The 25,566-nt window shown below is 39.7% G+C and overlaps 1 protein-coding gene across 10 annotated transcripts in view; it reads left to right on the top strand.

Annotated features, from left to right (window-relative positions):
• Positions 1-20,441, top strand: part of FBXW11 (F-box and WD repeat domain containing 11) — an 89,194-nt gene extending 68,753 nt beyond the window's left edge. For all 10 annotated transcript variants that reach the window (XM_070732715.1, XM_070732722.1, XM_070732716.1 and 7 more), the window contains 10 exons: positions 7,895-8,081; positions 8,904-8,994; positions 10,816-10,953; positions 11,445-11,563; positions 12,198-12,447; positions 13,732-13,850; positions 14,987-15,097; positions 15,206-15,284; positions 15,749-15,936; positions 18,062-20,441. In XM_070732715.1, coding sequence (XP_070588816.1) covers positions 7,895-8,081; positions 8,904-8,994; positions 10,816-10,953; positions 11,445-11,563; positions 12,198-12,447; positions 13,732-13,850; positions 14,987-15,097; positions 15,206-15,284; positions 15,749-15,910 — 1,256 coding nt within the window. In that variant the 3' untranslated portion in view covers positions 15,911-15,936; positions 18,062-20,441. The remainder of the gene's footprint in view (positions 1-7,894; positions 8,082-8,903; positions 8,995-10,815; positions 10,954-11,444; positions 11,564-12,197; positions 12,448-13,731; positions 13,851-14,986; positions 15,098-15,205; positions 15,285-15,748; positions 15,937-18,061) is intronic.
• The last annotated feature ends 5,125 nt before the right edge of the window (positions 20,442-25,566 follow it).

Here is a 25,566-nt window from a genome sequence, read left to right as displayed (position 1 = left end):
CTTTGAGGCAAATATAAAAATCCTTACTGAGCACACTGAAAATTGTCTTCTCGATGTTACTCCAAAATTGTAGAACATAACCTGTTTTTAGAAAAGTTGTCAAGAAGTAGCTTGTTTTGGTTTGAATGCTGCTTTTGATTAAAACAGATTGCAGCACAAGTCTACCTTGCTGGGCTCAGAAGCTAAGCTGGGTCAGGATGGAAGATCATGCTATAGAAAGCCGTGGCAAATGACTTGTGTATTGCTGCCATGTTACCATTTTACTTTTGGATTCCTGCACACCATACCACCTAAGTGGTTTTTCAGGAAAGGGATAGAAAATATTTTGAGTAAATAACAGGAACCCCCATAGCTTTTCTATAGAAGCTTTGCTTTCTGTATTCTAGAACAATTAAAAGGGGACATTGTTTGGGAAATTGGCTGCTGATCAGTTTCCAGTCACAATTCAAAGTGTTGGTAATGACCTATAAAGCCCTACATGGCATCGGACCAGAATACATTCGGAACCGCCTTCTGCCGCACGAATCCCAGTAACCGATAAGGTCCCACAGAATTGGCCTTCTTCGGGTCCCATCGACTAAGAAATGTTGTCTGGCGGGCCCCAGGGGAAGAGCCCGGAGATTAGAATGGCCTAATCTCCTTGCCTTTCACAAGTTACTTAAGACCCACCTTTCTTGCCTGGCATGGGGTAACTGAGATACCCTGAGTACATATAGTTTTATGAATGGCATGATTGTATTGAATGGTTCTTAATGATGGGCTTTTAAAATGTTTTGTTTCTTTTTAAATACAGTGATACCTCGTCTTACGAACTTAATTGGTTCCAAGACAAGGCTTATAAGGTGAAAAGTTCATAAGACAAAACAATGTTTCCCATAGGAATCAATGGAAAAGCAATTAATGCGTGCAAGCCCAAAACTCACCCCTTTTGCCAGCCAAAGCGCCCGTTGCGCTGCTGGGATTCCCCCGAGGCTCCCCACTTCCAGACTTCCGTGTTTTTGTGATGCTGCAGGAGAATCCCAGCAGCGCAAAAACGGGTGCATCGCTGACAACGGAAGTCCGGAGGTGGGGTTTCCCAGTGAGGGGAGCCTCAGCGAAATTGCAGCATTACAAATCCACGGAAGTCCTCGAAACCCTGCCTCCAGACTTCCGTGTTTTTATGATGCAGCAATTTTGCTGAGGCTCCCCCTCGCTGGGAAACCCCACCTCTGGACTTCCGTTGCCAGCGAAGCGCCCATTTTTTCGCTGCTGGGATTCTCCTGCAGCATCACAAAAACATGGAAGTCCAGAGGTGGTGTTTCCCATGGAGGGGAACCTCAGGGGAATCCCAGCAGCGCAAAAAACGGGCGCTTCGCTGGCAACAGAAGTCCGGAGGCGAGGTATTCCAGTGGCGGCGGCTTGGGTTTGTAAGGTGAAAATAGTTTGGAAGAAGAGGCAAAAAAATCTTAAACCCCGGGTTTGTATCTCGAAAAGTTTGTATGACAAGGTGTTTGTAAGACGAGATATCACTGTATTGGGTTTGTATATTGTTGTGATTGCTGTGAGCCGTTCGGAGTGTTCAGAGAGGGTTGGCATACAAATCTAATAAATTAAATTAAATCCATTTGCAGTGCAAAACAAAAATGCATTATGCTTGAAGAGCTTCTGTTGCTTACTTGGTTGAATTTGTAATTTTAGCATTATGTTATTAGCCCAAATAGCAAGCACTAATCGTTATAGAAAATATTATGTTCAAATGTAGTTTTAAAAGCCCACGAGTAAAAAAATAGGAAGGGGGGTGGTGGTGTTTGCATAATCCTTAAAGATGTATAAATGGCCATGACAGTTTATTCTGTCAGCTGTTCTGAATTAATCTTATAATTGGCTAATGTAACATAAAAACAAAACATTCTGAAAAAAGATAGTTTTATATAAACTTAAAATGTTCCGCTAGTTTCCTCTTGCTACCATCCTTTCTGAAATGTGCACCTGTCTACATATACATAAAATGGAAAATATTTGTGGTTTCTGGCTTCTTCTTAATGGAAAAAAGTGATAATTACAATATGAACTTTAAAAAAAATTGTAGTAGAATGTTTAGTCTGCATAGACTGTTCTTGTCAAGTTAGTTGCGGTGAGCATGTAGTGGTGAAGGCATTTGTTTCAAACTTCAGGCAAACTATAGCGTCACATGATTTGGATGATGTTACTGGAGTAGAGGCTGTCCTAGAGTAAAAAGTGTCAAGTTTGAGTTTGGTCTCTTGGTTACAGAGAAAGGGGGGAGTTGCAGAGCATATTCTTTCCAATATATTTGAATTCAGTCACAGATTTCCTCCACCCAGTCTTTTCCTATATAATCAGAAAGATATAAGTTGACATAAGCAATCAAGTGGGCTACTTAATTGTTAGGGGTTTTTATCAAGTCCTAGGTTTTAACTGAACACTATTTCTTCCTTGTTGATGTAGTATAAAATAATGAATTTAATAAATGAAGGTAAGTGGACCCCCAAGACTGAATGAATGGGGAATGTGAGGAAGCTTATTGTAGATTTTTTGGGGGAGGGAGGGGAGGAGAGATGATAAAATGAATAGGCCTGAATTATAGAATTTTCCAGTAATGTGGAGTTCGTTTGAGTGCTGAATGAAACGTCGCTACAGAGCACTGCACACCAAGACAACTAGACACAAGAACAGTTTTTTTCCGAACGCCATCACTCTACTAAACAAATAATTCCCTCAACACTGTCAAACTTTCTACTAAATTCTACTAGTTTTTCTCATCATTCCTTTCATCCATTTCCTCCCATGTTGACTGTATGACTGTAACTTGTTGCTTATATCCTAAGATTTTTATTAATATTGCTTCGTCATTGCTTATTTGACCCCTATGACAATCATTAAGTGTTGTACCACATGATTCTTGACAAATGTATATTTTATTTTATGTACGCTGAGAGCATATGCACCAAGACAAATGCCTTGTGTGTCCAATCACACTTGGCCAATAAAATTCTATTCTATTCTATGAAATGTGATTGGTAGAGACTGGAAGTATTGGAAGCACATGGCCAGTAGCTGCATTGCAGAGGGCCAGCTCAGGCGTTGCCTCATCAGTAGCAGGAGGGAGATGACCTAAAGGTCAGCTGGAGGCAGTAGAGTTCAGGATAGCTAGAAGAGCAGGGATGAGGAGATAAATGACAGGGTGGGATTTATTTATTTATTTATTTTATTTGGTCAGATTTCTATACTACCCTTCTCTGCAGACTCAGGACAGCTTACAGTTGAATTGAATCAGAGGCAAGTGTAGGTAGGTAGGGAGAAGCATGAGATCCTCATCTAAGCTTGGCACTACCAAAACTGCTGTCTCTTAAGTGATGCAGTTATATAAATTTTTGCCTAGTGAAAGTATCACTTAGCAATGGAAATTCTAGTTCCAATTAAGATCGTTAAATGAGGATGACTATCCAGGATGGTCCTTCTGATGGTGTTCCCCTCCCACATCAAGAAGTTGCCACTGAATTTTCTATTGGTCTTCAATCTTCTCTTGGGGAAGTACTGTATAGGAAAGACAATGGGGCTCCAGGGGCCACTGGAGAACGCAGATTACAGTATGTGAATCTTTCAGCTGGGTTGCAAACATGCATAGGATGGAGATAACATAAATCATTTGTGTGTGTGTGTGTGTGTGTGTGTGTACGCATGCATGAATGCATTCATGTATGCACATTCCATATTGCAGTGATTCTTTCTTTTGTCAGTTCCTGTGGTGTTAATAAGAGGGAAAGATTAAAAGAGACAAAGAGAGAAAGTGAATAGTACATGCAAATACAAGTACAAAGATAATGCTTAGCATATAGTCTGTTGTGAGGATCTAAATTTTGTGGAAACCTGAGAAAATGAGAATACTTCTGAGAATACTTCTGCTCAGTTGCTGAAGCTGTCAGGCTTCATATCACAGAAGGAAATGAACCACTCTTAGACAAGTTCATTAAAAAAATATTTAAGAACCTAAGTAATGTTTACTGAAAAAAGTTAGAATCCAAGGAATTTCACCAATTACCTTGAATCAAGAACTTCAGTACCTCACAAGAACATACATATGCACGTTCAAATGTACCATATTTTTTGGCGTATAAGATGCTCCGGAGTATAAGACACATCTTAGTTTTGGGGGAGGAAAAAATTCTGTCTCTTCCTACCAACATCCATCGGTATTCATCTGCTAGCGTGCTGTCAGTGTGAGAGAGAGTTGAGGGCTGTTTGGAAACTGAAACAGTATTTGCTGTGTGAGCAACAAGAAAGGAGACATCAAGGAGCCTGGGCGTGGCTTAGCACAACCACTCTGTAATAAAGCTTCATGCTGTGATGAGCTCTGAAACTGAAACTCCTCTGCTTGTGTTCTGCTTGTATTTACTACCATGTTGAAAAACCTGCTGTTGGTATTGTATATTTACTTCATGGGTTATATTATATATAAAGAGAAGTTATTGAATCCTGCTGAATCAGTTGCTTATGTGTGCTTTCTGGATGTTATTGCTGCTGCAAACTCTGACACGGCCTTGCAGCAAATAGCAAACAGCCAGGCACATTATTGCAGCCTGATTCAGCAGGAGCAGCTGATTGGCATACTCCTGGAATACACCCAATCAACTATTCCAAGCTGCAGGGATTGCCACAGGCCATCGCCTCCTCCGTGCCTCATGTTTTTGGTTACATTCGGTATATAAGATGCACCCAAATTTTCACCCTCTTTTAGGGTGGGGAAAAATACTTATTATTATTATTATTATTATTATTATTATTATTATTATTATTTATTAGATTTGTATGCCGCCCCTCTCCAAAAAATATGTTATATGTATGCTCTTTGTTTGTTTTTGTTTCCACTTAATCTAATCCATTGTTCATTTTTGAGCAGACTACATTGTTATCTTCTCTATATTTTAACAATAGCTCAATTTGTGCTGATCTTGTTTTTCGATAACTGTGTGAGATTTAACTCTCACAGTACATTAGCCTTGCCCTTCTCATCCCACATGACACTTTTTGACTAAAGTCTATACAGTGATCCCTCGATTTTCGCAGGTGTTGCGTTCCCAGACTGCCCGCAAAAGTTGAATTTCCGTGAAGTAGAGATGCGGAAGTAGAAACACTATTTTTGGCTACGGACAGCCAAAAACTACCCCCACGCACCCTTTTCCAAGGCCGCACAAGGAGCCGGGCTTGAAGTTGGGGGCGGGGAGCGACGAAAGTGCGGAGGCCGCAAAGATTGTTTTGAATGTCAGCTGCCCCCCCAGCACCTCCGGCCTCCTCGCCGCTACCCCCGCCCGCCCGATCCGCCCCTCTTACCGGGTCCTCCTGCAGCAGCGCTGGCGGCTACGGCTTCTTATCCTCCTCATTCAGCCGCTAGCCGCTCTGAGCGCTTTGAGAATGCCCGCTCCGCCCCTCTCACAGTCCCTTAGCTGAGAGCGCTTTCGTTCCAGCTATCAGCGAGGGGGCTGCAGGAGAGGCGGGGCAGGCGTTCTCACAGAGAGGGAGAGAGAGAGGGAGAAACAGAGAGAGCAAGAGGGGGGAGAGTGGAAGGTAGAGAGAGAGAGAGAAATGATAGAAAAAAGGGGAGAAAAAAAGAGAAATGAGAAAAGGATTGAAGCAGAGAATGACAGGAAAGAAAGAGAAAGAGAGAGAGAAGTGACTCTTGGTGATGACGTATGACGTCATCGGGTGGGAAAAACCGTGGTATAGGAAAAAAAAACCGCGGAGTATTTTTTAATTAATATTTTTTGGAAAACCGCGGTATAGCCGCTTCGCGAAGTTTGAACCCGCGAAAATCGAGGGATCACAGTAAAGACTAAAGTGTTTTTGATGCCCCCCCCCCCAAATGTTTGAGGAAATGTAGAGCCAAAATAATACTTCCAGTTTTTGAAGATGGCAGAAGTCTATGATGGCAGAAGTCCTGCAGCGTCACGGTTGTAATTTGGAGAGTGGATGGGAACGGGAGCTATAGGCTTCCATTCTCTGCGTATAGGTGATGTAATAGAGAGAATGGCACTGCTGAAAAGTTGACATTTTGCTGCCACATGTTGACCGTGTAATGTAAGGTTTCTGTGGGGCCGTGTGAATCATATATTGCCCACCATTTTTTAAAGGGAGATATAATTCTTTGATCAAATGCATGTTTTTGGAGCCCATTATGGTTTCTAACTTTCAAGCAGCTGAAGCTAGAAATCCCTTTTGAACCAGCAGCCAAATTGATGTGCTTTAAATGATGTTCTCAGCCAGGTGAAAAGAAGAAAAGCTCCCAAGAGCTGTTTTATGCTGGCCAAGACTAGGGCAGGATTCGTTTGTCCTAGCAGATTTGATCAGGGAATAGTACTTAATGCTGTAAGGCAAACATTCACCCGTACCTTCATTGAATGGATTTGGAATCATGCCTTACTATTTCTAGGAATAGATGGTTCCTGTCAGATCAGAAACGGCACTTCAGGAGCTTCTTTTTGTTAGACCAACCCCTTGGTTGCAGTGCATGTGCACACAACTGCTGAAACTCCGAAATGTTAAAATTTGCATTGCAAGTCCTTCTAGTAAAGATTCCTTGAATTTTGTTCTACAGCCTTGTAATCAAATAAGATAATTGTCATTTCTGTAGGAAAACCATGATGTACTAAAACCTCCGTGTATAACATAAATTAAGAGTCTATATCACAGATTATTCTAGTTGTAAATAAAGATATGGTTTTTTATAATAAATAATTGGGTTCATTTTTGGTACCATGTTTTCCCCAAAATAAGACCCGGTCTTGTTTTCTTTTGGGCCCCAAATTAAGCACTATATCTTATTTTCGGGGAATGTCTTACCTGCTTACCCTGCCTACCGCAGCCAGGCCTCCCATGGCCTGACACCTGTTGTACTGCTGCCCGACGACTTCTGTGGCTGCTCACGACCAGACGCCGTGTGGTTTCTCGCTTCAGTGCAGAAAAATGCAATCAGAAAAAAAAATAATGAAAATGTTTCCTTTGATCATGTTTACAGCAGCTCTCTGATTCCCAGCTATACATGTATTTCAGATTAACATGCAGGGATCCAAAAGATCTCATTTGGGGGAGGGGGGGCACCTTCAGTTCTTTATATTGAATCATAGCATTCTGTGGTGTACTTTGTGTGCATTACATGACATTTATCCGCAGTTCTGAATTCAACAGTTTCACAGTTTGAAAAGTACAGTGATCCCTCAATTTTCGCGATCTCGTTCTTCGCGAAACGCTATATCGCGATTTTTCCACCCGATGACGTCCCTCTCTTCCTTTCTCATCTTTCTTTTTCTCTCTCTTTCTCTATCTTGCTTCTTCCTCTCTCACACTCTCTTCCTCCCTCTCTCATCTCTTTCTTTCCTTCTCTCTCTTTCTCTATCTCTCCCCCTCTTGCTGGCGGGCGGTGGGCGGGCGGGCGAGCGGGGGCATCAGCGAGGAAGACCCAGGGAAGGTTCCTTCGGCCGCCCAGCAGCTGATCTGCTCGGCAGCGGCAGCAGCGAGGAGCCGAATCGGTGTTTCCCCTTTGCTTGGGCGGCGGGGAAACCCCGATCTTCGTCTGCTCGCTGCTGCTGCACTGCCGAGCAGATCAGCTGCTGGGCGGCCGAAGGAACCTTCCCTGGGTCTTCCCCGCCGCCCACGCAAACTCCACCATCTGCGCATGCGCGGCCATGAAAAAAAGGGCGTGCATGCGCAGGTGGTGTTTTTACTTCCGCAACCCTACATCGCGAAAAATCGATTATCGCTAGGGGTCTTGGAACGGAACCCTCGCGGTAATCGAGGGATCACTGTATTGCAGGTTTCAAAGTGTTTGTTTCACAAAGATTGACAATTCTTCTCTTTCTCTTTTTCCTTCCCCCCCCACTCCCCCCCCCTCTCTCTCTGATAGAACAAGGCTTAGATCACATAGCAGAAAACATCCTCTCCTACCTAGATGCCAGATCCCTTTGTGCTGCTGAATTGGTTTGTAAGGAATGGCAGCGGGTTATTTCAGAAGGAATGCTTTGGAAGAAGCTTATTGAGAGAATGGTACGAACTGATCCACTCTGGAAGGGGCTCTCGGAGAGGAGATGCTGGTATGTATCTGTGCAAAAGGAATAAACATTCTTCCCCCTTTTGGAATGGAAATAACTTCCCTTAATGTACTGAGCACATCTGGTCTGATTGGGCAGTAATGGTGGTAAATGTTGAAGAAAATGCAATGCATTTCTTAGTTAAGGATTATTTGCTCTGGTTCTTTTTCTATCTTTTTGCTTCTTGACTTGGCTCGTATCGTCCTCTTTGAGTGTGTATTTCATTGAGCTCAGCTAATAAAGTCAATGCAGGAGATATTTTGTAGGCAACTAACAATTGGTGTTTAATTACAGAAGGAACATTCATAGCCTTCCACCCTATTCTGTGTGATAAAGACATGGAAACTAGTGTCTAAGCCTCAGGAAGATGAGAATACATCTCTGGTTGCATTCAGCTACCCAAGCCAATTTCTCTAGGACAGTAATAGGTGGTGGTTGTTGTTGTTTGTTTGGTTTTACAAGTGTGGGAGTAGAATCAGAAGTAGAACTTTTAACTCTTTTGTGTGGATTTAACTAAAAGAACAATGTGGATCATTGGGTTCACACTTTGGCTCTTTCGATGTTGCTTTTTAGAATGGAGTTTTTAATAAAATAAGAATAAAAAAGACAAGGTATGAATGTTATAATTGATGGTAGGTTCATTGGAGGGCAGTCAGTGTGTCTGATTTCTTAAGCAGCATAACAGAGTTAGTTAAGTTAATGCTATTCAGAATTTGGAGATGGCTTTGCAAAGTCAGTATATTGCTGATATCCACAGGGTCATTTTAAACATTTTTATTTCTGCTTGAAAAATGTACACCTCTCTTTCTTCTTATTGTTTTACAGGGATCAGTACCTGTTTAAAAACAGGCCCACAGATGGCCCCCCTAATTCATTTTATAGGTCACTGTATCCAAAGATAATACAAGATATAGAGGTATGTTTTTTCAAATATTATTTTGTTTAAAATGTACTTGATGCTGTAAAAGGCAAGAGGAAAAAATAGAAATCCACTCTTTCTGGAAGTTACATTTTACTTTAAAGGGTTTTTGAAAATTAAAATGTAGATTTCATGAAGAGTAGGTGAGGTATGCAAATAATGAGACATACAGTGCAATCAAAGTATTCAGACCTCCTTCACTTTGGTCAATTTTGTTATGCTGCAGCCTGATTCTTCAGTTGTTGAAATTCATTTTTTTTCTTATTAATCTACACTCAGTACTGTACTCCATAATGACAAAGTGAAAAAAGAACTTTAAAATATCTGCAAATTTACCCTGTTTCTCTCAAAATAAGACATCCCCTGATAGTAATCCCAATTGGGCTTTTGAGTGCATGGCAATAAGGCCAAGGTTCAAAAAATATAAGACATGGTCTTATTTTCGGGGAAACAGTATTAAAAAAGCAGAGCTACTAAGCTAGTAGTATCAACAGTCAAGTGTGATAATAATTGAAATTCCAAAAGGAACCAGCAAACAACATATTTCTCAGCCTGCCTTACTGATTTATGTATGTTTAATCTGCAGTTGTGAGCAATAATCATACATGAGGAAAATAGTGGATGTAGTGTTTGAAATGACAAATAATGTTAATTTGCCACAGTAGTAAATGAGGTGTGCATCACAAGGGTGGAAAACAGTTTATATTTCAAAGCCAAGTCTGATTGTCGTGTTCTGCTAATCATTTTAATCAGATCAGCCATGATTTGGCAAAAACAAAATCTAGGTAGCTTGATTGTGCTGAGTTTCAGATGAACTCTTCAGAGGAGTCGAGCCTCCCTTACTTTCTCCCTGGAGCAAGCTTCCGCCTTAGCATAATCCACCAGCCCTTGCTCCCAATTTTTCCAACACCTGTCTTTCCTCCCTTCAGCTGATGCCCCCACACAATACGATTGCTAACCAGATGCCCTGTCCCCAATATCTTGTTTCCTTTACCACCCTTGGTCACCTGTGGTCTTGGTTTTTCTCTGTAATCCCCGAAATAATTCTGCCTGATTTAGAACTGCTTCATTTTGTTCCACAAATGGATTTAAGCCATGTTTGACATGGGTCATCCAAAATCATCTGTTCTATGGAGAGAAAATTTTGTGTAGTTTGATTATTATTATTGAATATATCATTTGGTTCAAAAATGAGTGCTGAACTCTCTGTGGAGGAATGGCATAGCCAAGATTTGTTGTTCCCTCTATTCTGTTTAAGTAAGTGCAAGAAGTCTACGGAGAGGGGTGGCATACAAATCTAATAAATAAATAAAGAAAGAAAGAAAGAAAGAAATTTAAAACTTCTAATCTGAATAAAAATAAATGTTGACTCAAATGTTTTTATGTAAAAATAATAAATTATAGAAAGGATGTGCATATCAGCATTAAAAACCGGTAATCAGCATCAATGCCCTTCTGAATAGTTCTGTTTTTAAGACCTTGTCTTGTGGGGTTCCTAAGGATGAAGCCTGTCACTATGAATCATGCCTCTTTCATAGAACAGGAACTACAATTTCTGCGCTTGGGACAAATGCACTAGAAGTGGTACAGGTGCAAAGGTTATCTCTGAGTAGTGGGTCCCATATATTAATGTGTGGGCTGTTCTATGTTGTTCCAAAAGTAACTTCAGAAGGAGCCACTTTAGAGGATTCTAACAAGAAGGAGGCAAGAATGAATCCGAGTAGCTGGCAGAGGCTTGCTTAAAATACCATTGTAATGAAATTTCAGTGGTATCTGGTAGGATTGTGTATCAACCAAACATTTTCTGCTCTCTTGCAGACAATAGAATCTAACTGGCGATGTGGAAGGCACAACTTGCAAAGAATTCAGTGCCGCTCTGAGAATAGTAAAGGTGTTTACTGTCTACAATATGATGATGAGAAGATCATAAGCGGCCTAAGGGATAACTCCATTAAGGTAAAGGGATTTCTTGATGTTAGCAGGGACAAGAGAAGTAGATAATTTTCTATCATTTTATCATCTGCTATCCTATTGCAGAATCTACTTGTATCTCTCCAAAGATGTATGAAGCAGAGGACTAATTTTAAAAATTGAAATATTAAGCTTCCACCCACACCACACCCCGAATTGGGAGGGGTTTAAATTAGTGGAGACAGGGCAATAGAGGGAGATGTGTTATTTCTATTTAAACATCTTTTTATAAGCCTATAACCTTTCATTCAGGGTAATTATTCAGTTACCTGCCAGACTCTAGCAGAGAGGCATCTAATTATATGTTTTTAAATCTTTGCTCGGGGTTGGGGGTTTTCTTATGCCTTTCCAAAATTGCACAAATAAGGGGGGAGCAGAAAGACTGTGTCCTGCCCTGGAAGAATAATTCCAATCTTTCTCACACCAATTCAGCATTTAATTAATTCCTTTATGTTTTGTTTTTTGTTATATGATAGATATGGGATAAAACCGGATTGGAATGTTTGAAAGTATTAACAGGACATACTGGCTCCGTTCTTTGTCTACAATATGATGAAAGAGTAATTGTAACTGGATCGTCTGACTCTACTGTCAGGTGAGCATTTTATGGTCAAAAATGTGACAGAAATAGGTATGGAATAAAGAAAATGCAGAACTGCCTTTCCATACTTAAGAAACACTTTAATATTTTATTTCAATTAATTTGGCTTTCTTCATTACCGTTGTAGGTACAAATGGAACTATCCTGCCCTATGCAAAACTGACTTGTGCCAAAGTCAATCAATCATAAAAACGAAATTATACAAAGAATGGCTTTTCTGTTAAACTGTTTCATTGACTATCTGAGCATGGAATGGAAGTAATGTTAAGTTTGTTTCCAATGCATGTAGCATCTGATTTCACAGATACATTTTGTATAATTGTGTATATGGATGTCCCCAGCCCCTGGGCCTGGACCTGCACTGCTCTGTGGTGTGCCCCAAATAAGCAAAGCCCCATCTGGACATAGGCAATGCATGAAGCCATAACCCACCCACCCCCCATTCCATAGAAAAACTTCTCTCCACGGAATTGATCCTTGATATCCAAAAGGTTGGGGGCTGCTGGTGTATTTCATTCAGTATTTAATCGGTAGTCATAGCACTCTGAAAATTGGTATAGGCTAAAAGACAAAAACTCTCCACTAACTTTCCGCTTCGTAATGCTTGACCCAAGTTTTCTTTCCTCAGAGTCTGGGATGTGAACACAGGCGAAGTCTTGAACACTTTAATTCATCATAATGAAGCAGTGCTTCACTTGCGGTTTAGTAATGGTTTAATGGTGACCTGTTCAAAGGATCGCTCTATTGCTGTTTGGGACATGGCTTCAGCAACTGACATCACTTTGCGACGAGTATTAGTTGGCCATCGGGCTGCTGTTAATGTTGTGGACTTTGATGATAAATATATTGTATCCGCTTCTGGAGATAGGACCATTAAAGTAAGTTGGCAATACATTTCTAAAGCAGTGATGAGCGAGTTTATCACACTTCTAACTTCTGAAATCTCTCCAAATTAATTTCTATAGCTATTTGCTCAATTTTGCTTTTAAAATATTATCTAGATTTTTAAATTCATTTTTATGGCTTAAGACTTCTATCATACTGTTTTCATAATGTCCTTGCAGAATACTTTGATTGGTATGTAATATTTCCAATGTATTAAATAAGATACATTGGTTAATTTATTTGAGGAGTGCGGTGGCTCATTGGTTAGAACTCTGGGCTGACAATTGACAGGCTCCTATTCATGACCATGGGATGGAATGAGCTCCATCGCATCTCCAGCTCCTGTCAACCCAGAAGTTTGAAAACGGGTGACTGCAAGTAGATACATGGGCATCACTTGGGGTCAACATTGGGGACATGAAAGGAGCCCCCCACTGGGTGTCTCCTCGGCAACTGTGATATCACTGTTCAGTTCTTTCAGTCCAGAAGGACTTCAGTACTACCCACACAAATGTCATCGTCATCATAGTTAATTTGTGATTTTAAAAATATATATATTCTGTTTTAACCACAGTTCAGTTGGCTAAACACCAATGGCAAATGAATCTTTCCAAACTATGGGTGGTATATGTTTTGCAGTCAAGATTCATTGCTTGTCTTCTCCAAATGATAATCCATAGTAAGCTTGAAGATAAGGAGATGTCAGTGGGGTGAACGACAGTAAATGTTACGCAAACATACTTCTGTTTGTACAGATTCCTATATCTTCCTCCATTATTAAATATGCTTTGAAATCTTCCAAACCAACAAAATATTGGTTATGGTGGTGGAGAGAATGGGTGTCAGGAAGTTGGTGATGAAGAACATAACATTAAGGTTCTGTTTCACCAGTAAAACAATATCTATGGGTGCAATAAATAACCCAGAGTTGTCATATGAATGGCTTTTAATGCTGATAGATATTTGCGAAGGTATATTTAGCAGATTGGGGGCATATACTGTGGGGAAGAATAGGAAAAAAACTCTGCTATTCAAAAATACTCTTCCATATTTAATGCAGGATATTGTCCGATGTTGTTGTGCAATTGACACTGTTTATGTTAATATGACAAAAAATGCACTTGTAAGTTATATATACTAAGGAAAGTATTTTCAGCACTGAGAATTAGATTCACATGATGAAAATGTCATCAGGATTCATGTTAAGCTCTCCAAAATTTTTGACCCGTGGCTTTGTCAGAAAATCCATATTGCCTCACTCTTTATTTTCCACACAGGTCTGGAGTACAAGCACATGTGAATTTGTTCGCACTCTTAATGGGCACAAAAGGGGTATTGCCTGCCTCCAGTATAGGGATCGACTTGTTGTAAGTGGATCATCAGACAATACCATTAGGTAGGTAGTAAAATTTCTTTTATTTGTACAATGTAAATGGGACATGTTTTGATGCATAAGAAGAGCCTTAGTTGCTCTGAGAGTTGGGGGGGAAACCGTGTGGAAAGTAGGGAAAAATAAAAGAGAAAATAGCAATATTTTTAGAGAAGTGTAGATGGTACTCAGTTCATTCTTGTTGATAGGACTTATCAGAACAGAGAAATTTCCCCTGTCTCATGACACTTCAACATATCCATCATAGCTATTTACCTCAGATATCTGGAGACAAATCAGGATCAGATTTGTGGGTCTGCACAATTGGAGACCCACAGAGCAGATTTATCTGTGTGATATGATGTTTTACAGAGTTATGCCATTACTGAATCCACATCAATCTATATACAATACATGGAACTTCTTATGTTACATTTCAGTGTTTCCCAAATTTTCCAATTCTAAGTAGAAAAAAAATGAAGAAAAGTATTGAGAAATGGAAAAGGCCATTCTCCGGGCGGGGGGGGGGGGCTAGAGGGGGGGGAGTTATCCATAATTTCTTAATATTTCTAAGCCCAATTCTTCCAGGTGCTCTTTACTCACTTTCAGGATAATTCCCACATGCTTCCATAGAGGTCCTCCCTTATGCTATTACAAGTCCTTGGTCATCTTATTCAAAACTCTTAAGTGATCTTATTGGTTTGTTTGCAGAGAAGGGAAGCTTGGTGGAAAGGATGTGCAAAAACAATGCACTTGAAATAAGCCAATGTGTTGGATTATTACATACTGAAGCAAATTAGTTGATTAAATACTAAAACATAGTAAAAAATGTAACTTTTCAGAATAACTTGATGCCTACCAAATTAATCTGTTGATTCAGATATTATGCTGTGTTGGAATAAGTGAAGGGAAAAGCTGAGATTGAATTGAATTGAATTTGTCCACTGCGGGGTTTTTATTTCAAGACTTTTAGTGTAAGTGGGCCGTTGTGAACTACATTTGCTGTTTGATGGTAGCTTGTTCATCTTGACTAAGTGGCAGTTAGCCTTTTAACTGTTTAGCTGTAGCGAGTGAACTCTGATCTACAAGAGATAAATAAACACTTCATATATATCCACTCTATTTTTAAAAAACAAATTGTATTGTGTTTTTTCCCCCCCCAGACTTTGGGATATTGAATGTGGAGCGTGTTTAAGAGTGCTAGAAGGACATGAAGAGTTGGTTAGATGTATACGATTTGATAACAAAAGGATTGTAAGTGGAGCCTATGATGGGTATGTGTTTCAAATCTTTTTCCTAGGCTGCTGTTTTGTTTGGGGTTTTTGCGACTGTATCTGTGTAGTAAGAAAGTTGCCTTATAAATTTTTCTTTTCATTTTGTAGCAAAATCAAAGTTTGGGACCTGCAAGCTGCTCTTGATCCTCGAGCTCCAGCAAGTACGCTGTGCTTACGTACATTGGTGGTACGTAGATTTTGATAAAAGCCTTCATTTACAGTTATATAACAATAGTGTGTATTTATGCACTGGATATTTTGTTATAAAAGTACTAGATATAAGTGGAAATTCTGAGCCTTTTCTTTCGCAACGGCTGTGGTAAGAACCTGAGAGTTGTACACAGGGCGGGGGGGGGGTTGAGGCGTAGGATATCCCAATATCCATGCCTATGAACTTAATGTCCTAAGATGTTATTGTTATGGAACGTTACTCCAGGCATTCTGTCTTCCAAACCATATCCTTTTCTTAAGGAAATGTACTTTTATGTCATCTGCTCTTTATATACACTTTTTCTGTGAAGTAAACTATTACGTTGCAGCAAATATGCTTGCACCCCCCCCCAAACCTCCCCCCCACCTTTGAGCTACTCCCAAAAGTAATGTTTAACTTGAGTATCTGCCCTATTAACTATAAACCATTGCATGTTTCAGGAACATTCTGGACGTGTGTTTAGACTCCAGTTTGATGAATTTCAAATTATTAGTAGTTCCCATGATGACACCATTTTGATTTGGGATTTTTTAAATGTGCCTCCCAATGCACAAAATGAGACCCGCTCTCCATCCAGAACGTACACCTACATCTCCAGATAACACACTGCAGTTGACAGTTCTCCAAGGTAAGCATTTCTCTTTCTTTTGCTGCAATTTCCATCTTTGATTATGGCCCTTGCGCTCCCAAAGAATGGTCATTGATATGTAAGAATTCACTTTTCAAAAAAGAAAAGGAAAAAAAATAGACGTGAATTGTTTTACTACTGTAAAAGCAATAATTGGCAAATTTTAATATACTGTATTTTTCAGAGTATAAGACACATCGGAGTATAAGATGCACCTTAAATTTTGGGGAACAAAACAAGGGGGAAAAAACCAATTCTGCCTACAGTGCAAAGTCCCTCTTTTGCCGCCATTAAAATCATCCCCACCCTACCCACTCCAGTTAAATGCCCATAGGGTGATGGGGTTTGTTTTAAACCTCCGAGTGGAACTGGGGATCTACGCCGCTTGAAACCGCCCAAAAATGCAACGCACGTAGGCCGAAAACCTCCAAAGGGTGGGGGCCGGTGGGTGGGTGGGGTTACATTCGGTGTATAAGACACCCAAATTTTCACCCTCCTTTGGGGGGGTAAAAAGACGCATCTTATACTCTGAAAAATATGGTATATGCATATATTTTCAAATAGGATGTTCCAGGTTTGTACCATGGTGTCTATCTCAACAACAAAATATTTCTGAAGGAAGGCATTCAAGGGATGCTATTTTACATGAACAAAGTGAAAAAAAATTTATACACCCCAGATATTTTAGGAGTACTATTCCTAGCAGATTAGATTAATGTAAACAATAATCAGGCATTGTAGAAGTGGTGAACCAGTACATCTTATTATCTACATAGACCCTAATTAATTTTGATAATGTTCTTGTAGGTCTAAACTAGGGATGTCAAACTCAATTTCATTGAGGGCCATATCAGGGTTGTGTTTGACCTCGGAGGGCCAGCGTAGTCAGCATGGACATGGTCAGCTTGACTTATAACTCGTGTTGGGGGCACCTTTGGAGGCCTGAACACTCTGCCAGCCAAAACAGAGCTCGAGAGAGCCAAACACAGCCCCACCCCACCCCCCCACCCTCGTGCTCCATTTTCACTAGCAGAGGCAACATGGACTTTGCTAGTGGAAACCCCTGGAAACAGCAACACCTTTGCTGTTTCCAGGGCAGCTCCGCAAGCTAGATCTCGGCATCCCATGGGCCAGATTCAACCCCCGGGCCTTGAGTTTGTTATTACTATTGTTAGGGAAATGGCAAAGAGTATTGACTGGATGTAAGAATTCAAATTCTTTTAATTGAAGAGATGTTCAGAAGAGTGAATAAGTTTCAATTGTCTTGTTACTCTTCCTCTGTTCCATCTCCTTCCCTCTTTGATATTGCCTTCATTGTCAGAAGGATGCACTGATATCATAGCATTATTCCTAAGCCAGGCAAAATAACGCATCGTATAAAATAACAATAAATAGTACTAATGATCAAGGAATAGTTTTATACACAGTGCTATTTCCTTGTGCTTCCGCATGAGTGAAAAACACACAAGGTGAAAACATCTTAGCAGGCTAATAAAGAAACCAATTGCATTGGCAGTGCTCTGGCATGATGTGGGCAGGGATAATTTTCCAAACCATGCTCAGAAATTGAGCATCTTGGTAAAGAAAATAATTCTTTATTTGTATGGAACTCTTAATGTCTCCAATAATAAGATGTAACACGATCTTGGTATGATCAAACATACATCGATGTTGGTCTTATTTTCCCAACTCTATAAACAGTGACCGTTGGATCCACCTCTTCCCCAGTTATTCGCTCAGTCCTCTTATTAGGCACTTTATTTTGTTTGATTCATGTCTTTTTGTGTTAAACCTGGCGTCCTTCAGCAGCTAACAAATTTCAATCAAAATTTAAGGGAATCAAACAAATCTTATTTGTTATAAGTGGACAGAATAGCAGAGTAAGCCAAAGTGAATTTAAAATTGTCTTTAAATGGCAGTAAACATCTCCAGTGGGTGTATCAAAGAGACCTCTAGTTCAGATGGTCGTTCCGACATTCCAAATTCAACTACAGTAGCTGAAGATCTTTGTCCTTCATTGTTATTAGATCTCTAGTTCATAAGTCTTCTATCTCCCAATAAGACATAATTGTTTTAACTTAATTTTAAACCAGTGGTTTTCTTTCTTGCTTTTTCTGTTTTGTAGGATTCCACAGTCTTTGAACTACTGGACATTTGGCTATCACACATCTGAAGACAATAGCCACAGCTAAAGTTGGAAGTGGTTTTAGGTGCTGTGGAGATGTAAAGCGGCACAATTCTTTATTGCAATGTAACTTTTTCCAGTCCTCCTTCCACTCGGTGGTCTCTTAAGGAATTGACTAGGAATTCACTGAGTTTGGCCTCTCCCTCACCACAGTGCAAGATCCAAAGCTTCATGAGTAAATTGCCCGTATACACTGAACTTACAGCTTGTTTTCCAGGAGTAAAATCAGATGTCAAGGATTGGACTTGACCTAATTTATATTTGCTTTGCACTTTTTGTCTGACTCTAAAGAAGAAGAAAAATTCTCAGTGAAACGTGGGTGCCAAACGCATAACCCAGAATGTACAGAGCTTTGCTTTCAAAATCGCCTCATCCCGCAGCTTTTACATTTCACTATTAATGCGGATCCTGCTGTGGACTGGTAGAAATACTTTGGAATGGTTCAGCAACCTTTTGGACAATAATTTACTTATTTCTGCACCTGTAATTTGCTTTAATTTAAAGATTGTAAATTGGGCTAGATTATCAAAACTAGATGTACAGCATTGTCTTTTCTTTAAATTGTACTCTGTACTACAACTGTCTTTCTCTTTCTCCTAATGTTTGATATAGTCAGATCCTTCCTGTGTGCTTGCCTCATTCTTTCCAATACTGTACCTGTGTAAGCATGTAGATATAATGTACATAAAACATTGTAACCTCCAAGGGCTGGGAGTCGGGGCTTTCTGATGCTGTATACAGATGTCAAGGGAGGTGCTTTTAAGTACCCAAGCATTCTTACTTCTGGCGCCATATGGAGTTGGGATGCAGTAGAAACATTTTTCTGTGAAAGGGAGAGCATTGGCATTCATTAGGATTTTCTTCTTCCTTTTTAATTGAGAAGACATTTCTTAATATTGACTTCTAAACATAAGCATTTTTTTTAAAGTAAAATTTCTTTCACTATTCCACAATGCAATATTTGCAAATCATCTTGAAACCACTGTCTAAAGTTGAAGAGACATCAACCCTTTTAAATATCTGTGTGAATTGTCTGTGATTTCCAGGCCAGTATGCTGAATTGAAAGGTGAATTGCTATTCCACTGAGACCTTAGAGAAGATGATTGGTGCATCTTACCATTTATTTGGAGTAACCTAGCAGTAAATGGCACCGTAGATTTTTTTCCTAAGGATGACTGGCCATGGCTAATTAATTCAGTCTCGATTACAAAAACATAATTAATTCAAAGTCATTATCTCCATGTTTTTAAATTATTGCTCAGCAACATTGTTCAATAGCTTCTCTTAATGTTCTTTAGAAGATATTAATAAATAAAAATCCTGGTTGGTCCAGGAGCAAATGTTGGCATGGATGTGGGTGATATCATGTGGTATTCTGTCTGCTTTCCTTTTGCTGCCACTGCTGATCCCCTCTTTTCTTATTTCTCCCCCCTACTTTATTCTTTTCTCTCTTTTTTTGGTTGAGGGGTCAAGGAATGTTAATAACCAATATAAATGACCAATGAATGAATTTTGCTTATTTAGTGGAACAGCTTATGGTTGGCTATTTCACTTGCACACCACCTATTTTGTCTGTCGAATAAAAAAACGAAAGCACATGCCGGATGTGAGAAAGGTACAACTTGAGCTGCTTCTGGTTTCCAACCTTCACCTCCCAGTCAACTTTGTTGAGCGCCTAAGTTCTTCTTCCGAACACAGAGGAAAAAAGATAATATTACATGGATCTGATCCAATCTACAAAATGCTTAAGAGGACACTTTCCCATATCAGATATCAAGATGGGCCACAGTTTTACAGAAATGGTTTTGCCCCCTACCCCCCACCCCTACTTCCATCCCCATGTCACCTAATAGCTGCAACATGAAAGACTTGATACTGCAGCACTGAAAACAAAAAGGTATTTACGGACAGCCATCCATTTTTAATGCATGTGTAAGATGAAATTCATGTTTTTCCATGGGAAATGATGGTATTTGAAGATGCAGCCTAAACTACTTTTGATTGTGCTTGGTGTAACGTAGCCGTGGAATTTGTAACTGACACCCGAGGAGTTTGACTCCTGGGATGAATGATAGTACCGGCTGTACTCTGGACTTTGTTTTGCTAATCATTACTGAACAGCTGTATGTTACTGCTAGATTAATGTTTCAAAGCACTGGGATAGTCTTATTCTAACTTGTAATTATGTTTGCCAGTTACCTGTTTGGAAAGTTTGTGTATGAACAGCTTATTGGACAATTGTTGAAATGTACAGATATTGTTCATGATATAAGGCTTTGTACTGTGGAATGTGCTTAATAAAAAAACCTTCTAAATTTATATCTTTCTATACCTGTAACCTATGCTATTCAACACATTTGTAAAGGACTTCGAGGTTTCCAAACACAGCTATCAAATTTACAAATGACATATAGTTTGGGGAACAACAAATACTCACACGGAAAAAAAACTAGACCTCTTGGTAATCTCCAAGTTGGAACACAAGCCAACAGTGTAAATGTAAACAACAAAAAAGTCCTAACCAATCTTAGACTGCATCAAGAAAAGTTTTTCTCCCTTCATTGGTTAGTGTAGACCAGTGTTTCCCAACCTTGGCCACTTGAAGATATTTGGATTTCAACTCCCAGAATTCTGGCTGGGGAATTCTGGGAGTGGAAGTCCAAATATCTTCAAGTGGCCAAGGTTGGGAAACACTGGTGTAGACCATATCTAGAATATAGGATTTCAGTTCTGGGCATTGAGGTTTAGGAACGAGATTGACAAACTCAAGAACGTCCAGGAAAAAATAATAAAAAGCTTACAAGGAAAATCCTGTGAGAAGTGATTGGGTGCTTTAAGGATGTTTATTCTGGAAAAGACTATAGGGAGGCATAGAAACATAGAAGACTGACGGCAGAAAAAGACCTCATGGTCCATCTAGTCTGCCCTTATACTATTTCCTGTATTTTATCTTAGGATGGATATATGTTTATCCCAGGCATGTTTAAATTCAGTTACTGTAGATTTATCAACTACGTCTGCTGGAAGTTTGTTCCAAGGATTTACTACTCTTTCAGTGAAATAATATTTTCTCATGTTGCTTTTGATCTTTCCCCCAACTAACTTCAGATTGTGTCCCCTTGTTCTTGTGTTCACTTTCCTATTAAAAACACTTCCCTCCTGAACCTTATTTAACCTTTTAACATATTTGAAGATAGCATGGCTGCTATCTTCAAGTACAGTGGTACCTTGGTGCTCAACTGCTTTAAAACATTTAATTTGGTACTTGACGCATTTTGATGTGAGATTTTTGTCCTGGTCCTCCTTGGGCCTCCCAGAACCAATTAACAATGAGCAGTGTTCCCTCTAATTTTTTTTTTTTGGGGGGGGGGGGCGGAAAAGTATACTGTCTGAGCGGCAGTCCCTTCGGGACTGGGCGGCACAGAAATAAATACATAAATAAATACATAAATAAACAAACAAACAAAAACCCCACCCTGTTTTGCCTCAGAGAATTTCAAAATAAAATACTGTACTGTGTGTCTATAACAGTGAGGTCATAATAGGGCAACTCTATCAATATCAAAATGCCACTTAAATAGTTGAGCTAGTTTCAAACTAGATTTTGATTTTCTTTCTCTCTTCCTTACTCCCGTTCTTTTTCTTTCTCTTTTCCTTCCTCTCTTTTTTCTATCTGTTTCTCTCTCTTCCTCTCTTCCTCTCTCCTTCCCTCTCACTCTTTCCCTCTCGGCTTCTGGGCAGGTTTGGAAAACTGAGTTGATGATGATTTTTAAGTGAGCGATTGCTCACTGCTCAGCTTAGAGGGAACTATGACAATGAGTACTGAAGTCCTATTGTATCTGAAAGTCTACTATGCAGAATTCTGGGCAGAATTGTTTCAGAATCTATTAAAAATTGTTTTAAATTAGTTTTGGTAGGACAACAAAAAATTCTACCAGCTGTTCAACAAAGGCTCATAGCTATTTGTCAGTGGATAGCACTGAAGAGTGGGATGAACTGAGTGATATCTGTTCCCTTCTGATCTTTACCTTCTATAGTTAATATGATTCTGCTAAATTTGCTCGTTATCAAAATTTCATAATGAGATTGATAAGAATTGAGAGGTGTGGCATATTTAATGCAACATAACAGCCACCAGGCTGTTCCCAGCTCTTATGTTCCCTGCAGAAACATGGAAGCCTCTCTTGACAGGCTGTGGGGCTTGTAAGGCCGAATTGCTTTATGGGTAGATGCAATAAGAGGGGAATTGCAGAAAACCAGGCAGCCGCGTAAGCTCTGTTAAAACAAGAAACCAAAACTTTATTAACCAGGTTGCACTGAAACAAAAATAAAGACTGAATTCAGATCAGCATTAGACGGCAACCAACTAATATGTGAAATGCATGTAATTTAAATATGACATCATATTCCAGCTTGACCCTGGTGGAGGGTGGCTCTGTATATTGCTGAACCTATAAGTTATATACGAATTGATCTGAGTGGGTCCCAGATTCTATATCCCTCCAACATCTGGGAGCATTTTGATTAAGCAACTAGAGGGTGGTTGTAGGATTGAATTGAAATCTCTCATTCCTTCGTTTAACCTGTTGGGTATACAGTGCTCTCTCAATTTTTGCGGGTTCGAACTTCACGAATAGCCTATACCACGGTTTTTCAAAAAATATTAATTAAAAAATACTTCACGGGTTTTTTTCTATACCACATTTTTCCCCGCCTGATGAAGTCATATGTCATCACCAAACTAATAATTTTTGCAAATAAATAACAAAAAAAATAATTATTGTTAATAAATAATTATGTTTATAAATATCAGGATCACTAAGTGTCTTATTCAATGATGAGTACCAGTAATAATGGTGAATAAATGGTTGTTTAGGGGTTTAAAGTGTTAAGGGATGGCTTGTGATACTGTCCATAGCCAAAAATGGTGTATTTACTTCCGCATCTCTACTTTGCAGAAATTCAACTTTCGCAGGCGGTCTCAGAACGCATCCCCCGCGAAAATTGAGGGAGCACTGTATAGGTTATTGTCAATTATTGTCAACAATATGGAATGCCGATCTTAACTAAATACTCTGCTCTCTGTTGTATTTAAGGTAAAGGTTACTCAGCTGTTTCTGTTGTTCTATTTAAGAGTAAAGGTTAAAATAACACAATATAATCACATGCTCACCTATATGCTTGACATGATCTGTCTATATATTAACCAATTATCACACTGTTACTTGTTAGCTACCTTTGGGGTAAACCAATCATTGTAATTGTCTGCACAAGAAGATTACTATAAGAATAAACCCAGCTAACCAAGAGGAGAGACTTCTTAGCTCAGGAACCATGTCTACATGTCAATGATTATACAGGGTGATCATAGATTTTAGCATCTAGGCATAAAGGAGGATAATACATCAATTTTGTCCAGACTCCAGAGCATACATTGTAAATATCTTCTCTTAACCCTTGAGCACCAATTTTCAGAGTGACCCCTGGCCATTTTACAAAACTCTTGTTTGCATTTCCTTCAATAAATGATGCCATTAACAGAAGTGTATGGAGTATGCCAAATGATCACCCCTTTATCCTTGTGCAAAATAATTTGACAGTCTTGGCAATTTCATTTTAAAAATATTGATGGCAAATAAAGACTGCCATTTTGTATGACACTCCAAGTATCCTTACATGATTATTGGCGGTGTGTGTGTGTGTATTTCAGGCAGAAGTGAGTTGCTCCCGGTTCGGAGCGGTTCTATACAAGCGGTAGCAAGAATTTTTTCCCCACTCGCTGAACCAGGTGTATTCGCCGTTTGCCCAAACTATGGTGCCGCCATTTTTTCTTTTGCTTCTGCACATGTGCAGAACCTGGTTTTTCAGTACTGCCATATGTCCGCATGATACACAATGCACACGCCCACATGGGAGGAAGCAAACCAGCACAAGGTAAGTTAGAACCCACCCCTGAGGTCAGGGGAGATAAATGGAGCAAAATAAAAGAGGTCTAAACAAAACAGTTGATGTGGATAATTATCAGAGGTTTCTCTCTCTTTTTTAAACAGCTTTCTTTTAGTTTTCATTACTCCCAGCAACCCCATCCTCTTTCTCCTCCGATGACAAATCAACAGCCCTGGAAATAACTTTCCATTTCAATCCGCTTATGCCAGAACTCCTGCTGCTTGGCTGTTTCTTGGGGTGTTTCCCCTCCATCTGCATAAACAGAAATGGGCTAGCTTTGCACCTCAGGAATGGGAAGGGTTTTTTTTTTTTAAGGAGATTATTTATTTTTCCACCAAAGTTAGAAATATGTTAGAGAGGTTGCAAAAGTGTTTTGTTTCAGGAAATTTCATCATGTCTCCAGGAAAAAAATAAAATAAAACCACCATAATTGGCCTCAGATTTACTAATAACCTTTCCCCCCCCCCCCATTCTTGTAACTTGAGGAGTTGCAGGTCATCGCAAGGTGACTGTAGTTAAGGATAGTTTAGCTCCTCTGTGAATACCTAGTTTCTGCAGCAGTTGCCCCCTCCTCAGATCTTTTTTTTTCCCTAAAAAAAAGCATTGGCCTGGTGCTCTAATAGCCCAGTATTTTTGGCATAAAGCTTGCATACCTTTAGCATATGGAAATATTTTTAAGAACACATACCAGGCTTTGAGTCTTTAAAAGTGAAATGTTCCAACAAATTAACAAATGTGTATGTAGCATTCTTTTTTAAAAAAAATATTCAGACTCCCCCCCCCAAACAACAGCATAAAATAATTAAATAAAATATTGCTGATGTGTGAAACCATGTTGCAAAATTGAATGAAGGCAGGAATGTCAAGTTCGAACTAAACTTGGGTTCTGTTGGATTGAGGGTCCATTCAGCCTAAGCTTCTGTTTCTAATCGTAGTCAGATAAGCTGGGTATCATGTTAGTTTTCTTCTACATATCTATCTATCTATCTATCTATCTATCTATCTATCTATCTATCTATCTATCTATCTATTGAAAATCAATTAATTAGTTCCAGGAGGAGGTTCGTAAGGTGAAAAGTTCGTAAGATGAAACAATGTTTCCCATAGGAATCAATGTAAAAGCAAATAATGCATGCAAATCCTTCAGGAAAATCCCAAACTTTAGAAGAGAGGTGAACAGAGGGCAGGGAGGAGCAGCTAAAGGGGGCGGGTGGAAGAAGCAAGGCTAGGCTAAAGGGTGAGTGGGAAGGAAGAAAGGCAAGGGGGGGCGCCCCTCCCTTTTCTTTCTTCAAAAGACACCGTTTCAGTGCCTTTGCAAGCACGTTGTTCTCTGCAAAAATTTTCCTCCCCCAAGCTGCCCCTCCCTCCTCCCTTTTCTTTCTTCAAAAGACACCGTTTCAGTTTCTTTGCAAGCACGTTGTTCTCTGCAAAAGTTTTCCTCCCCCAAGCTGCCCCTCCCTCCTCCCTTTTCTTTCTTCAAAAGACACCCTTTCAGTTT

This window comes from Erythrolamprus reginae, chromosome 1 (assembly GCF_031021105.1).
Source record: "Erythrolamprus reginae isolate rEryReg1 chromosome 1, rEryReg1.hap1, whole genome shotgun sequence".
In the NCBI taxonomy this organism is placed as follows: domain Eukaryota; kingdom Metazoa; phylum Chordata; class Lepidosauria; order Squamata; family Dipsadidae; genus Erythrolamprus; species Erythrolamprus reginae.
Note: the sequence above shows the minus strand (reverse complement) of the source record. Positions and strands in the feature narration are given on the sequence as shown.